The sequence below is a fragment of the Diadema setosum genome, chromosome 17 (genome assembly GCF_964275005.1).
Source record: "Diadema setosum chromosome 17, eeDiaSeto1, whole genome shotgun sequence".
NCBI lineage: Eukaryota > Metazoa > Echinodermata > Echinoidea > Diadematoida > Diadematidae > Diadema > Diadema setosum.
Window position 1 is genome coordinate 17,930,425 of NC_092701.1, and position 13,834 is coordinate 17,944,258.

At 39.0% G+C, this 13,834-nt stretch overlaps 3 protein-coding genes across 3 annotated transcripts; all 3 read left to right on the forward strand.

The window, feature by feature from the left end:
- The first annotated feature begins 162 nt into the window (after positions 1–162).
- On the forward strand, positions 163–2,584 carry LOC140240961 (microsomal glutathione S-transferase 1-like). The gene is made up of 3 exons (XM_072320734.1): positions 163–279; positions 1,151–1,242; positions 2,335–2,584. Exons 1-3 carry the CDS (start codon positions 163–165, stop codon positions 2,582–2,584), a joined length of 459 nt encoding a protein of 152 aa, XP_072176835.1.
- A 1,932-nt stretch (positions 2,585–4,516) lies between these two features.
- Positions 4,517–7,556, forward strand: LOC140240747 (microsomal glutathione S-transferase 1-like). Its single transcript, XM_072320512.1, has 3 exons — positions 4,517–4,750; positions 6,093–6,181; positions 6,887–7,556. The coding sequence occupies exons 1-3, from the start codon at positions 4,634–4,636 to the stop codon at positions 7,134–7,136; spliced, it is 456 nt and encodes a 151-aa protein (XP_072176613.1). The 5' UTR covers positions 4,517–4,633; the 3' UTR covers positions 7,137–7,556.
- Positions 7,557–11,021: 3,465 nt separating this feature from the next.
- On the forward strand, positions 11,022–13,672 carry LOC140240767 (microsomal glutathione S-transferase 1-like). The gene is made up of 3 exons (XM_072320539.1): positions 11,022–11,138; positions 11,966–12,054; positions 13,132–13,672. The coding sequence occupies exons 1-3, from the start codon at positions 11,022–11,024 to the stop codon at positions 13,379–13,381; spliced, it is 456 nt and encodes a 151-aa protein (XP_072176640.1). The 3' UTR covers positions 13,382–13,672.
- The last annotated feature ends 162 nt before the right edge of the window (positions 13,673–13,834 follow it).

A 13,834-nucleotide genomic window follows, 5' to 3' on the forward strand; every position in this document is an offset into this window, starting at 1 on the left:
TGTTGGATTCATTATGTTTACTGTTCAATAGATGAACAACGAAACTTCCTTTTCCTAAAACATTGTAGTCTGCGTCCTTGGGCAAATTCATTGATAACTTTTTTTTTCTAGCTTATTCTTTCTTTCTTCTTCTTCTTTTTTTCCGAGAGAGAAACTTCAGAAATGTCTGACTATCTTATGAGAAAGGAACTTACATACTTCGCGACCTATGGGACCATCGTACTACTGAAGATGGCTTTATTGTCCCCCGTGACAGGGCTGACGAGAGTGAAGAGAAAGGTAACGTAGCATGCTGAATAGATCGTCACTATCAGCATAATCTCCTTCTCTTTCTTTCTCCTCCTCCTCCTATTCCGTTTCCTTCATCTTTTCTCTTTCCTTCTTCAACAGACTGAGCCTGCACTTCGTGTCAGCATTACATTTCTAAACTAGGGACTGACAACAAGACGGAGTGGTATCAGGCAATATTGTCATGGGTTCAACTGGTCCCACTGATCGAGTCTCAAACCAGGGACCATTGTTTATAAAAAGGACTTACAAAGTGTATCTTAGATGTATATATGGCAGACATTTTGTTTCAGCTGTTTGCGATTGTTGTGTGCATGGTGTGTGTACAGCCTATATCTGTTATACAGAAGCTCATGGTCATGATGGTGGATGTGATGGATGTGTGTAAAGGTATTTTAAGAAAAAATGACTGAAATTATAAGGCAATTCACAATCTATAACAAAGGAGGTAAGAGCTCACCTAGTACCTCCCTGCTATAACCAATATGGACCTGATGAACCTAAAGACACACAAGCCTCATTTTCAAGATACCAGCCCCATAACTGATCATGTATGAGAACTGGTCAGAATCAACGTTTATAACGCTGTTTATGAGTATTTTATCAGAATGATACAAGATGAAGCAGATTTAAATATGATATGATGTGAGATAATCAAACTGGATCAAACGAACTGAAATAATTTAATGATAAGAAATGAAAAGAAATCATATTAGATCAAAAGAACTGAAAAGAGCAAAAACAGGAAACCCAGTTTATGAGCCTGGCCTTCATCCAGCCTCAGTAGCGACAGCTTCTCGTTATAAAGACTTCAACCACGTCATATTCACGTAATTTGCTGGTCTCTACAATTACATTCCAGGCTTTTGCTAATGAAGAGGATATGGCAGTTCGGAAAGACTATAAGGAGAAGAAACTCACATTCAACGATCCTGTAATTGAGAGATTGAGGAGGTAAGCTCAAACAAAGACTCCTCATAACATTTTGTCAAAGTTGTTTTCTAACCATACAGTTCTTTCTTACACCGTCCATGCTGTTTTCCTTTAACTACTTGCCCAAACACTGCTTGCATTCTAAATAAGGAACACGAAGATGATGAAAACGCGACTGATCTCATGACTGCATTAAGGGTGTACTTTTTTTAATACTAATTTTTTAATATATCAGGGCCTCGTTTTATCAAAAGATAAAATCGATTTTAAATTTCCTTACCACACAGGCTGCCATAGACTTACAGTTGAAGTCAACTTATAATCAATTATAACTCTTCCCAAAACAGAGCCCAGATCTCTAATCCAGTCAGGTCTCATCGGCGGCGAATGCAGTGTATACTTATAGGTATAACTGGGTACATAATGATAGGGACTGACTAAGGTATACGTCTGTAAAGCAGACATAACAAAAAAGAGCATAATTATGACGCATTATAGTAGCCAAGCCAACTGCAAGCAAACAAATGTAAATTCTCCATCTAAGTGTTACTCATTGTAGCGCAGTTAGATAATTTCCAGTACATTAATTGTGACTGAACTTTTTTGGACCCCTGTAATATTTCATTTCTTGGTACACCAACACTTTCATAACATAAAATAACTTATGAAATGAAGTTACTGTGGAAGAAAGTATAGTATGAATATTGCTATTCCTTTAGAATATGAATATAGAATACAAATTTCGCTGACTTTTGTGTATGATGCTTAAGTGGAATATTGATGAATATGATGTCTTGTGCAGAATACACTTATTTGTGGCCATGAGCCTAGTTAGACTTAGAGAGAAATTTTATTTTTGCTATTAGCAATCAAGCTCTACCCCCAAGAGATTACTTGGAATTTCAAAAATTCAGCAACTTGTGATACATTTATAATAAGGAAGGTTCCGTTAATTTGTTGTTATTTTACAAAGAGTAAATGACTAAGTTTAAATCTTGTGTAACGATTAGAATTTTGATGATTTTTCTCTTCCTCAGTGAATAGGTAGCCTGATATAAAACATCATAGATGAAACAACGTAAAAGCAGTTTAATGTCATGATGTATGAAACAGGTGTCATCTGAACGACCTTGAGAACATCGTGCCTTTCTTCGGACTGGGACTCCTCTACGCGCTCTTTTCAGGCGCCTCCACCAGCACCCTGTTGTGGCACTACAGAATCTTCACCGTGTCTCGTCTGCTACACACCATCGTCTACCTCAACGCCATTCCCCAACCGTCGAGGGCGCTCTGTTTCTTAGCAGGATTCGGCGTGAATGTATCCATGGGTATTCAGATACTGATGAACAACTTCAACCTTTAGGATTACGATATAAAAGCAGAATACAATGTGAGCAATAATATCAATACAACAATAAATTGACTGAGATCTCGGTAAGCACGGTGAGTGAGAATTCTTACAATGGAGTTGATAATCGTGATTATGCAAAATCATCATTGCATAAAATTAAGTTATGATCGAAAAAGCCAAAAATACATATAAAAGTGAACTCGATTTCTTTAAGATGCACCCGACATTTTAAAGCCACACTTTGGGATTTTACCGGATGCATGGCGCAGTATGAATCAGTGAAAATCAATGCATGATAATTGACCAGTCAGATTGCAGAGATTCTACAGCCCATTTTATAAAGGTCGATGACGAATATCTACGCATGCAGATATGAAAAGAAGCATTAGTAGAATCAAGAAACGAAATCGTACAATAAGTTTCTTCTTGATTATCACTTGTCAGGAGCAGCCTTGGTGAGAATATTCATTGAAGAAATCATCAAAATTATTTCGATAATGACCTCATAACTCTTGGTAAACCCAATGTTTTATGCATTGTTTGTGATGAATGTTTCTTTTGTTTGTTTGTTTGTTTATTTGTTTGTTTGTTTTTATTGCTCCATATTCCACGTTTTTAATAAAAAAAGAACCATAAACATACCAAGATGAATGAGTGTCTTGTCGAATAAAACAAACAAAACAGGGGCGGATCCGTAAAAGGGGGGGGGGGCGCAAATAATATATCTGCTGCTACTTCTGGGTTTCATCTCATTTTTTTTTTCTTTTGTTTTTACGGCACTGGGGGACGCGCGCCCGGTGCGCCCCCTCTGGATCCGCCACTGTGAAAGAATTAAGACAAGTGAAATATGATGAATCTACGTATATAGAAGCATTGCTTGCAGGGCGTATAATAGTTTCCACTCGCCGATTTAAGGTGAATTCTAAAAAGAATGACAAATTATAGAGTGTGAAAATGTAAACGTCAAAGAGCATAAGAAAGAGAGAGATAGAGAGAGAGAGAGAGAGAGAGAAAGAAAAGAATGTCTGTTATACGAAACTGCAATCAGAGTTTGCTGAGAGTGGCGTGATCACTCGAATGAGACGCGAGCCAGATACCTGTACTTGCATGACGGAAATGCAAAGTATTATTATGCACAATAGGACATACACAAGGACGTAGAAAACCAAGCAATATTGAAGAAATCGATACAGATATGAATTAAGTAAAATGAATTTGAGTTTATGCTTAAATGTAGAATCTCAACTGTCATGTCACCACTGTAAGCTATAGCGATGCGTTGAAAGAAATCAAAATGGCGATTCTGCATCATGTTCAAGTTGACTTTGAAAAAATACATCTCAGACAGATGATGGTGAACGTTTAACAAAATAATATCGGACCTGACCCTCACTCCACGAAACACACACACACGCACGCACACACACACACACACACACACACACACATACATACACATCTTGTCCTATTCTGATGATACTTTTTTGCTCACGTGCCTAGTCTTGTGATGCCTTTAAAAGCCACTCATACTTAGACAGTGAACATTGAGAAGAATAACTATTATCAGATCGAGAAACATTGATTTTAACTGACAATCGCTGCTATGTGATTCTTTGATGTTGGTTCTCACCTCTTCAGTTAATTGTGCTATAACCATGCACTTCACCTATTATTGTACAAGGAATGGACCCTGGGCTGAGCAAACATCATCAATCTAGCCTTTCCACTTGAGGGGGGTTCATAGATAAGACAAGTGTATAGTTGTAGATTATCAACCACAATCATAAATGTTTATATCATTCAAGCGACAAGAATAGGGTTCTATCTGTGTGGACTTTGTCTTCAATGGTGTAGCATGCAGTCGCGTGCTCTATTGAAGAAGCACCATTTGTGTATAAATTAAAAAGATGAGTAGTTTGGATTTGCCCATCCACCTTACATTGCAACTGTTGACGTCTTAGCTTCCATACAGGAGTGTGGCATTAATCATACACAGATTGTCGATTGGCAATTGCGAGAGTTTTATTTTACTCCCACTGACGACCTGATAGGAGAGGGAAAATGTCCGACCGACTTGGGAGCGAAGAATTTTCCTACTTTGTGACTTACGTCACAATCGTGCTACTGAAGATGGTCTTCATGTCGCCTATCACTGGATTCTTCAGAATTACACGAAAGGTACGACGTGGGCTTATAAAAAGGGTACCTAAACAGTCAGCGTACACACCCACACTCGCGTAAATTATGTACTTATATATAAATACCTCCGCTGCTATATACAGTTTGACAAAATTAACCCCCAAAATGCGAAGACATATACAAAATGTTTTTACTATAATATGATTTCAATATTATTACATGCCAATTGTCTTAAACATTTTGCTTTTAACGTGATTGGACATTCTATACTTCTTTGTCTATTGTATTCCATCCTCACTTTAATAGACTATAATTGTTGAGTATTTTGATGAGGTCACAATCATTTATGCTAATATACCCTTCTCCCTCTGTCTCAATTTATCGCTAATGTTTGCAACATAAACAATAATCATGTTATTATCTTCATTTCAACTTCCTAGTGGACAAAATCTCTGCAATACCTTGGAAACTGGTTTGTTTGTTTGTTTGTTTGTTCATTTTCCATCTGCGAAGATGGCTGGATAGCCCATATTCAGCTACTGTATGCTAAGCTGGTCTTCCATGGGGTCCAGTTGGATGTGAGGTTTACTTCAAGTGTTTACCTAAAACCTTACCGTAAGCCTAAAGCCGTACCCTATCCTTACCATTTAAGCCTAAAGCCGTACCCTAAAACTTTACCGTAAATCTTACCGAACGGAAGCACTATACTGAAATCACTGTAGGCCCTATAATGCTAGAGTCACACACGGCCGGATTTCGTACCGGGTCCATAAGGAATTAAAACCGTATCGACCCGGTTCGAGCCGTAGAGACCCGCATTGACCGGCATCGTAACCCGTGTCAATTCCTGATGGATTCCGGTGGCTACGATACGGCGGTGAAAAATTTTTGTTCATGTTCAAAATTTTCTCATGGATTTCAATTCCGTATTGATATCCGAATTGACCCGGTTCGAACCGCATTGACTCGCATCGACCCGCTGCAACCCGCAGCGTAAAACCGTATGGACCCTTGCCATATACCGCATTGCCTTCATGCAACGGATGATGGCAAGTTTTACATTCCGGGTTAACACGGGTCGATATAAGGGTCGAAAAGGATTCAGTTAAGGATTTAAAGCAGATTTTTATACGGTCTCTACGGCTCGAACCGGGTCGATACGGTTTTAATTCTTTATGGACCCGGTTCGAAATCCGGCCGTGTGTGACTGTTGCATAAATTACCCTCCATTCTGGGACTAATCTGGCTCATTTTCACCCGGATCAAATCCGTTTTGTGACCCGGCCGTGTGTGACTCTAGCATAAAACACTGTATACTGCGCCTGCGCACGTGATACCTTTTTCATCTGGACAATAAATTCTCTTCCTCTGTCTCATGCAGGTCTATGCCAACCAAGAAGATACGGTAGGACAAGGTGTCAAAGACAACAAGACCATTATGAACGATCCTGTAGTGGAGAGAGTTCGGAGGTATAGACATTACTCAGTCCGCTCATAGTGACCTCGGAGGGCGCCTTCCATATAGAAAAAGTTCCTTTGACAGTGTTGTTGGCTGTTGATAGACTTTCATTTGTTTCTTCAATGCGCGCATTGTGTGTCTTATTCTACTTTCTGAGAGTAAAACAGAAAATATACAAAAAAAAAAACAACAACAAACAATTTAAGGTTTCTGTGATTGAAAGTCAAACAGAAGGGATTAGTGGTTGATGACGCATGACTATGATATGAGTGCCATGACGAATGAAACAATGAGAAAATGCGTAAATTTGTTACAAGTAGAATACAAGCATGTACATAATTTTATGTTCAGTATAAGCAGCCGATTTATTGTGGTCCAACTGGTTCTATACAAAAACGTTGTTTTGAAATGGTGTCCAAAAGAAATCAAACGATACAGTAATAAGGGTATGATATGATACAGTATGATACAGTAATAAGTGTATAAATGCTATAAACCTCATCCTAAAAAAAAGGGGGGGGGAGCCTAAATGTTCTCACTCGTGAACTCAGTGCTAACTAGAATCGCAAACTGTTCAGGTAAGACCTTCTAGGATACAACAAGTTTTGGAGGCCATCTGTTGCTATCAAGGATTCTCCGCAACATACAAAACTGACACATGATATTTTATCAAAATGACTGTAAACTTTCTTTTGTGGAATGCCTTTATCATACAGGTGTCATCTGAACGACCTTGAGAACATCGTGCCCTTCTTCGGACTGGGACTCCTCTACGCGCTCTTTTCAGGCGCCTCCACCAGCACCCTGTTGTGGCACTACAGAATCTTCACCGTGTCTCGTCTGCTACACACCGTCGTCTACCTCAACGCCATTCCCCAACCGTCGAGGGCGCTTTGCTTCGCTGCAGGATTAGCAGTCAATATTTCAATGGGTGTTCAGATATTGATGAACAATTTTAATCTATAATGTCTTACGATTTTAGAGTAAAACAACGCTGAAAACGACCAACAGATAAATCATGTTTGCATCATTTGACGAGTGCAATGACAGTTGCATGTGATTATCAATGTTATTATAAACTGTCACTCGTTGGTAATACCAGTCGTTGATTTTAGTGTTGTTCACACGTAGCTAAATAGGGTGTACATGATAGCGTTATGTTTGTTTGTTTGTTTGTTTGTTTTCATATCGTTTCGGATTAACGAACCTCCGGAATAACGAACCTTCGGAATAACGAACAGCACCCGATAATAGTATCCGTAGGAAATTTCTTTTTTTTTTTCTCAAAGGACTTCATAAATAAGGTATACAGGAAACCTCATTTTTACACCGTTGAGGAAGGCTCAAGAAATGTGCACCCCTAAACAGAATAAAAGTTGTTGGTATTAAATCATTACATTTTCGTCCCGTTGGTGTTGGTGTTGGTGTTGGTGTTGGTGTTGGTGTTGGTGTTGGTGTTGGTGTTGGTGTTGGTGTTGGTGTTGGTGTTGGTGTTGGTGTTGGTGTTGGTGTTGGTGTTGGTGTTGGTGTTGGTGTTGGTGTTGGTGTTGGTGTTGGTGTTGGTGTTGGTGTTGGTGTTGGTCATTTTCCATCTGTGAAGATGGCTGGATAGCCCATATTCAGCTACACTAAGCTGGTCTTCCATGGGGTCCAGTTGGATGTGGGGTGGGACCACTTCACCGGGTTAGACACCCTGCTCTTTGCGATGAATGAATGAAGCGGGATCTTTTACGTGCATGAGCTGTAACTCTGTCATACACGGGACCTCCATTTTATGTCCTATGCGAGGGACAGAGTGTTTTGCCTCTTGCTAGAGGGGACGGTATGTTTACACACAACATTGCTCAGTCCAGACTCGTGTTCGAACCCGGGCCGCGTGATCGTGAGGCAGACGCGCTACCGACTGAGCCAACTCACCGCCCGTAAAGTGTAAAGCGTTCAGTATTCGTATAAAGTGTAATAATCACCCGGTGAACGCTCATTACCGTATAGTATTGAACAATATAACGTCAGCATTTATTTATTAGAAACCGTAGACTCCGAGGACTCCTAGAGTAGTAAATATTCACTTTTTATTCATAATAATAAACATACATTTATAAACACATTATTGTACATATACATTATATACATATAAATATACACATACACATATCTCTATACATCATACATAAGTGTAAACATCTGTATATTCCTATCAGTATAATAATAATCCTCGGTCAGCCATCAAAGTGTCTGCTAGCGCAGGAGTGGGAATTTTGGTCCAAGAAAAGGTTCTCGAAATACTGCGGCAGTTTTTGCAACGAACTCTGAAAATCTCATTTTTGTGATTCTTAGGATTCCCTGAATTATATGAGTTCTCAGTCAGACTGGTTTGAAATTATGAACCAATCCGTAAGATGTGTGTATCTGGCGTTAAAACAGATGAAAGGTAATTATTTTTTTCCTTGTATCCGACGGCAAAAAAGAGGGGCTTCATGAATTGAAACCATATATACCTATTCGGTTTTAAAACACTGCATTTTACGTTGGCCATAACGAGGGAGGGGGCATTGAGCGTAGGCATCATGAAGGACGATTCAACGGGTTATGCGATAAGTCAGGTGCATTTCTTCTTTTGATACATTTTGGCTGTAAGATCGATGTCAAATATGCCATCTTTTGATTCATTATTTGGTGGAAAAAAAAAACTGTCATACCCTCTCTTTCATTCTCTCTCTCTCCGCGTCCCTCTGTCTGTTTGTCTCTTTGTCTGTCTGCTTGTCTGTCTCTGTCTCTGTCCCTCTGTTTCTGTTTTGTTACTCTTTCTGCATTCAATTAAGATGCAACAAGGTTTTTGTATTGCAACATTTTTCTCTCAAAATTAAAGGAATTGTAAAGTATTGGTTGAGGTGAGGATTCAGCTTTTTACTCTTTTTTTTACGAGATACTTAGAAATCACTTTATGAAATATTAAAGAGCATATCACAATTTTAAAAGGAATTCAAAGTTTATTTGACAAAAATCTGTTTTTAAATGGCTGAGATATAAAAAAAACCCAACGGCAACAACAACTAAAATCAAAGCGATCCCATGAAAAGGTGGGTCCAACCAAGTCAGAGACTCCAACTCTCCTGTTTTCGACGGGAGATCTCCCGCCGAAAGCCCATTTTTGCTAATCCCGTTCTCCCGCTTGAGATTTATTCTCCCGCCCTGGTTCTGTGTCTCCCGCTTGAAATGATTTCTAACTTAGTGTCAACGTATGTTGAATAATACAGCCTTAGATAGCACGGAGAGAGCATCTACAATCCTAGAACTTCGCGCTTCGCGCACATCAAGTTATCCCGCTCGCTAGGGATTTCAGGCGGGAGAATCTCCAGATCAGAAGGTGCTTGGGGTTGGAGTCTGTGCCAAGTTTTCCTCTCACCTCTCTGCATGGTCCCACCGTTATCTTAAAAAGAGAAAAATACCGTAAAAAGTGTTGAAAACCTGAAGACCCATCTCATGAACCAAAACTATTCCATCCCTTTAAGAACAGAAAACTATGAGAATGCATTCCCTATAAACTCTTAATTTTATATTATTATACCGCACGTGTTTTTGGTATAACACAATTAACAGAAACCATTGACATTGTACCCTCACACTCACTATATTTGTAAAGAAGATTGATCATGATAGTAAATTTCATATGAAATGTCACAACACAACCTGACACAGGCAATAATTGTGTTACAGCACAGAGAATGACCTTTATACAGTGATATTGTTACATCGTGACAACGACCTCACTCAAGGCTGCACACGAGGTAGTTCAATACATTGCTCATAGGTATTTCAATTAATATTGTGTGAGTGCAATGTGCATGATAGTGTGATGTGAGGTGTGTGCGCTGTGATGCTTTCTATTAGAACTGACGATGACACAGCATTATTGCAAATTCTTTCTCAATAAAGTGCAAACACACTAGCTACAGACTGATGTAGGCCTACATTGTATGTGCTCACATTGTCTCGCTTTTACGCGGGACACCCATGTGTTCATTTTAGCAGCAGACAACACAATTTTAGCCTTGCGTTGTTGAAACACTGATTTTTCAGATAATCACAATGTCACAGCAGTTTAAAGCCATAATTTACCATTTGCAGATTGAACAAAAACCCACTATTACTGCTTTAAGATAGTCCTAAAATGTGAGTTAGGGATAGAAACAACCACTGTAAAAATTTGAACCAGTATAATCGATGTTAAGTATTGTTAAATGGACAAAATGTGAACAATAGTTATAATAAAAAAATTTCCAGACTAAACCATCTACAGTTATGGTTTAATGAGAAAAATAGTAACTTATCTCCTTATACTTTAGGCTTTATTGCGAAAATTTTATATGGTATGATGTTTTCTGATACAACTAACCTACACATATGCATCAAAAGTGATATCTTGAACATTTTTAAAATCACTGCTCCCAAAGGTAAACAGGATCTTTAAGGTCAGTACTGAAGGTCAATGGTCCCTAACTTTATCTATAGGTACTTGCATATTCAAACTCCAGGCAAAATCTCATGTTTGAACTTTGCTCCCACGATGAAATGTCGAGCACAAAAGAAAAATTGCGGTGGTGCTATTGTAGGGTTGTTGGGTGTGCAGAGCAATATTTGAATTCATTATTCAGTTTGTGAAGGACTATTTGCACCGATCGGATCTGCATGCGTGCACATATAGGGAGCTTTTTAAAACTCTTCCTGCACGCGAGTACAACCATCTCGTACACAACTGGCACTGGTACACGTTATAGAGATCTGACACCCATTCTCACACCTTGGACAAGGAATGTTGAACAGTGAGGAAAACGGATTAAACCCAGCATAATGTCGGACATCCTCGCAAGTAAAGAGATGTCGCATTTCGTGACGTATTCAAGCATCGTCCTGTTGAAGATGGTTGATATGTCACCAATTACGTCATTCTTTCGACTCAGGAGAGGGGTAAGGTGAAATGAGGAATAAGATGCTCTCTCGGCATGGTAAATAATACATAAAATATCAACCATTATGGCTTGTCCTTACTTGAATTGACACCTCACGACAATGAGGTTTTTGATAAAGTGCATACTGATCCGTGTAATATGACTATAAATGACTATTACAAATATTCGTTCACGTGAAATCCGTTCTACAAATACGGTACATTTTACTGCAGACAGTAAATGATTATGTTTTCTCACGCAGAATTCTAGACTGCACTGTTATAAATACGCCTTAGTAGCATTCGGTGTCTGTGAAACAAAGAAAAAAAAATGACAACACACCTGGGCAATTCATTTTCGTTGTAGTACTGTGCATTAAACAAATCATTCACTATGAAATTATACCTAAAAATGATTCGATGCGAGTTTAAAATTTCATTAATGCCGTTACATGTGTCATGTCTTGAAACCGATTGTGAATACATCGGAAACTTGAAATCTAATAAAAGTTCAACAAGTGAGAAAACGCATTTAGTAAGTACATTTGTATGGGGAAAGGTAAACAAAATTTGCCCACACCTATAATAGTCTGGTGATGAGTTTCTATCAGAGTTACATTTATTGAGAATAGGGTGTCACATGTGTGTTGTATCAACCCGACAACTAAATACCAAATTCATGAAATAGAATGTTTATGTTCGGGGTATCAATAAAAAATGACGCATGAAAAGAAAAATAATTCGTTATCTTTTGTGTGCGCCTTTACCTCTATTATAAGACTAGGCGTGATTATACGTCTCCTCGGGATGTATTTCAGATTGTGTATGATGTCTCTCAACCCTGCAGGTGTTCAGCAATCCTGAAGACTTGCCACTGGCGACTGTGAAAGACAACAAAGTCATCACCAACGACTCGGTGGTCGAACGTGTAAGAAGGTGAGAAGCGATATATTCATCTCTGATATAATAATACACACTTGCTTCAATAGTTTGCTGTCTTACATCAATAAATGTATGACCGTAAAAGGCTTATTAGCGATTTGATGAAACTCGTTTGGGTGCCTCGTTCAAGATGGAGAGGTGTCGACGCACTGATGTTGGAAGCGAAGGGGAGAAGGCAGCTTTTAATTTTGAACCTGCCTGCGTGATTATACATGAGGAGCTTGCTACCAGAAGGCGCCAAATCCATTGAAAAACCGTGGATATAGCCCCTTTTGGAAGCAAGCTCTTCATATATATATATATATATATATATATATATATATATATATATATACATTTTTTTTGGGGGGGGGGGTGACAAGATGGAGAAAAAAAAACAGGTTATTTCTCCAAGTTCACGAAGGCATTTAGTTCACTTAACAGGAAGAAAAAGTACTGGCAGGTATATAAGAAAAAGAAGAAGAAAGAAAAAGAGGAGGAAAAGGAGGAGGAGGAAAAGAAGAAGAAGATGAAGAAGATGATGATGAAGAGGAAGAAGTATAGGTAGCATAGCAACAGCAGCGCAGGAGCATCAGCAGCAGCAGTAGTAGTAGCAGGAACAGCTGCTGTAGCAGATGCGGTATATAGTCGTGGTAATTATGATAAAAAGTAATGATAACAAGAGATAAAGCGATTATAACCTTTTGTCCCGAGCAAACCATCTTGACGAGTTTGAGCTGCATTAATGGACCGTTCGTTGCCATTTCTTAAGAATAAAATTGATTCTTCATTATGGATTATGAGAGCCACGTACGTGATCACTCAATGGAAAAATTCACTAAACCTTCTCATTTGTCACTATCAGGTTTTTTTTTTTCATTATTACTATCAAGAGACACAGAGTTGTATCAATCCTATATAAATATATTCATGGTACCGAATGGACCTTTTGGAAATAACATACTCTAAGACTGCTGGAATAGGTTTCTGTTCTTATATTCCTTCTTCTTTGTTTTATTTATTTATTTCTTTTTCAACGCACGCTCCGATAACATGCAAAGGTCTCATTTGAACTTCCTCCCTTCTTAACAGGTGTCATCTGAACGACCTTGAGAACATCGTGCCCTTCTTCGGGCTGGGACTCCTCTACGCGCTCTTTTCAGGCGCCTCCACCAGCACCCTGTTGTGGCACTACAGAATATTCACCGTGTCTCGTCTGCTACACACCGTCGTCTATCTCTATGCAGTTCCCCAGCCAGCGAGGTTTCTTTGTTTCTTGGCGGGATTCGGCGTTAATGTTTCCATGGGCGTTCAGATTTTGATGAACAACTTTAATCTTTAAGATGATAAGCAATCTCTTTGGAATGATATGCAGGGTAGCTGCTGCCTTTCTTTTTGTGGGGATGCTATGTGGAGGGAAAATCATGCAAATTGTTCATAGCTTACCAAACCGTGTATTTTGTCGTCGACATCATTCAGTAGAAAATGACACAACATTATATAGATGATAACTGGCGGGGGAGGGACATACCGAATGTTCCAATAGCATTTCAAACCCTGAGGGTGGAACGTTTGGTACATGTTCCCGACAACAAAAGTCATCATCTTTTATATTATATGGGTTAGTCAAATACGTCAACATCAACCACCAGCACATTAACGTACTCGATCCCTCTCTCGCGATCGCGCAGAGCCAAATTCACTGCGCGAGTGGTCACAGGCCTTCTGTCATTATTGTTACGTGAAAATGTTTTCCCATGGTAGAACATTACAAAAATATTCGCCCATGGGCGAA

Bases quoted from the DNA above. Each gene is read 5' to 3' on its own strand.
- LOC140240961 (XM_072320734.1), top strand. From the start codon at position 163: ATGTCTGACTATCTTATGAGAAAGGAACTTACATACTTCGCGACCTAT. The intron at 280-1,150 runs GTAACGTAGCAT...ATTACATTCCAG, and splicing joins TGACGAGAGTGAAGAGAAAG to GCTTTTGCTAATGAAGAGGA. The intron at 1,243-2,334 runs GTAAGCTCAAAC...TGTATGAAACAG, and splicing joins GTAATTGAGAGATTGAGGAG to GTGTCATCTGAACGACCTTG.
- LOC140240747 (XM_072320512.1), top strand. From the start codon at position 4,634: ATGTCCGACCGACTTGGGAGCGAAGAATTTTCCTACTTTGTGACTTAC. The intron at 4,751-6,092 runs GTACGACGTGGG...TGTCTCATGCAG, and splicing joins TCTTCAGAATTACACGAAAG to GTCTATGCCAACCAAGAAGA. The intron at 6,182-6,886 runs GTATAGACATTA...TTTATCATACAG, and splicing joins GTAGTGGAGAGAGTTCGGAG to GTGTCATCTGAACGACCTTG.
- LOC140240767 (XM_072320539.1), top strand. From the start codon at position 11,022: ATGTCGGACATCCTCGCAAGTAAAGAGATGTCGCATTTCGTGACGTAT. The intron at 11,139-11,965 runs GTAAGGTGAAAT...TCAACCCTGCAG, and splicing joins TCTTTCGACTCAGGAGAGGG to GTGTTCAGCAATCCTGAAGA. The intron at 12,055-13,131 runs GTGAGAAGCGAT...CCTTCTTAACAG, and splicing joins GTGGTCGAACGTGTAAGAAG to GTGTCATCTGAACGACCTTG.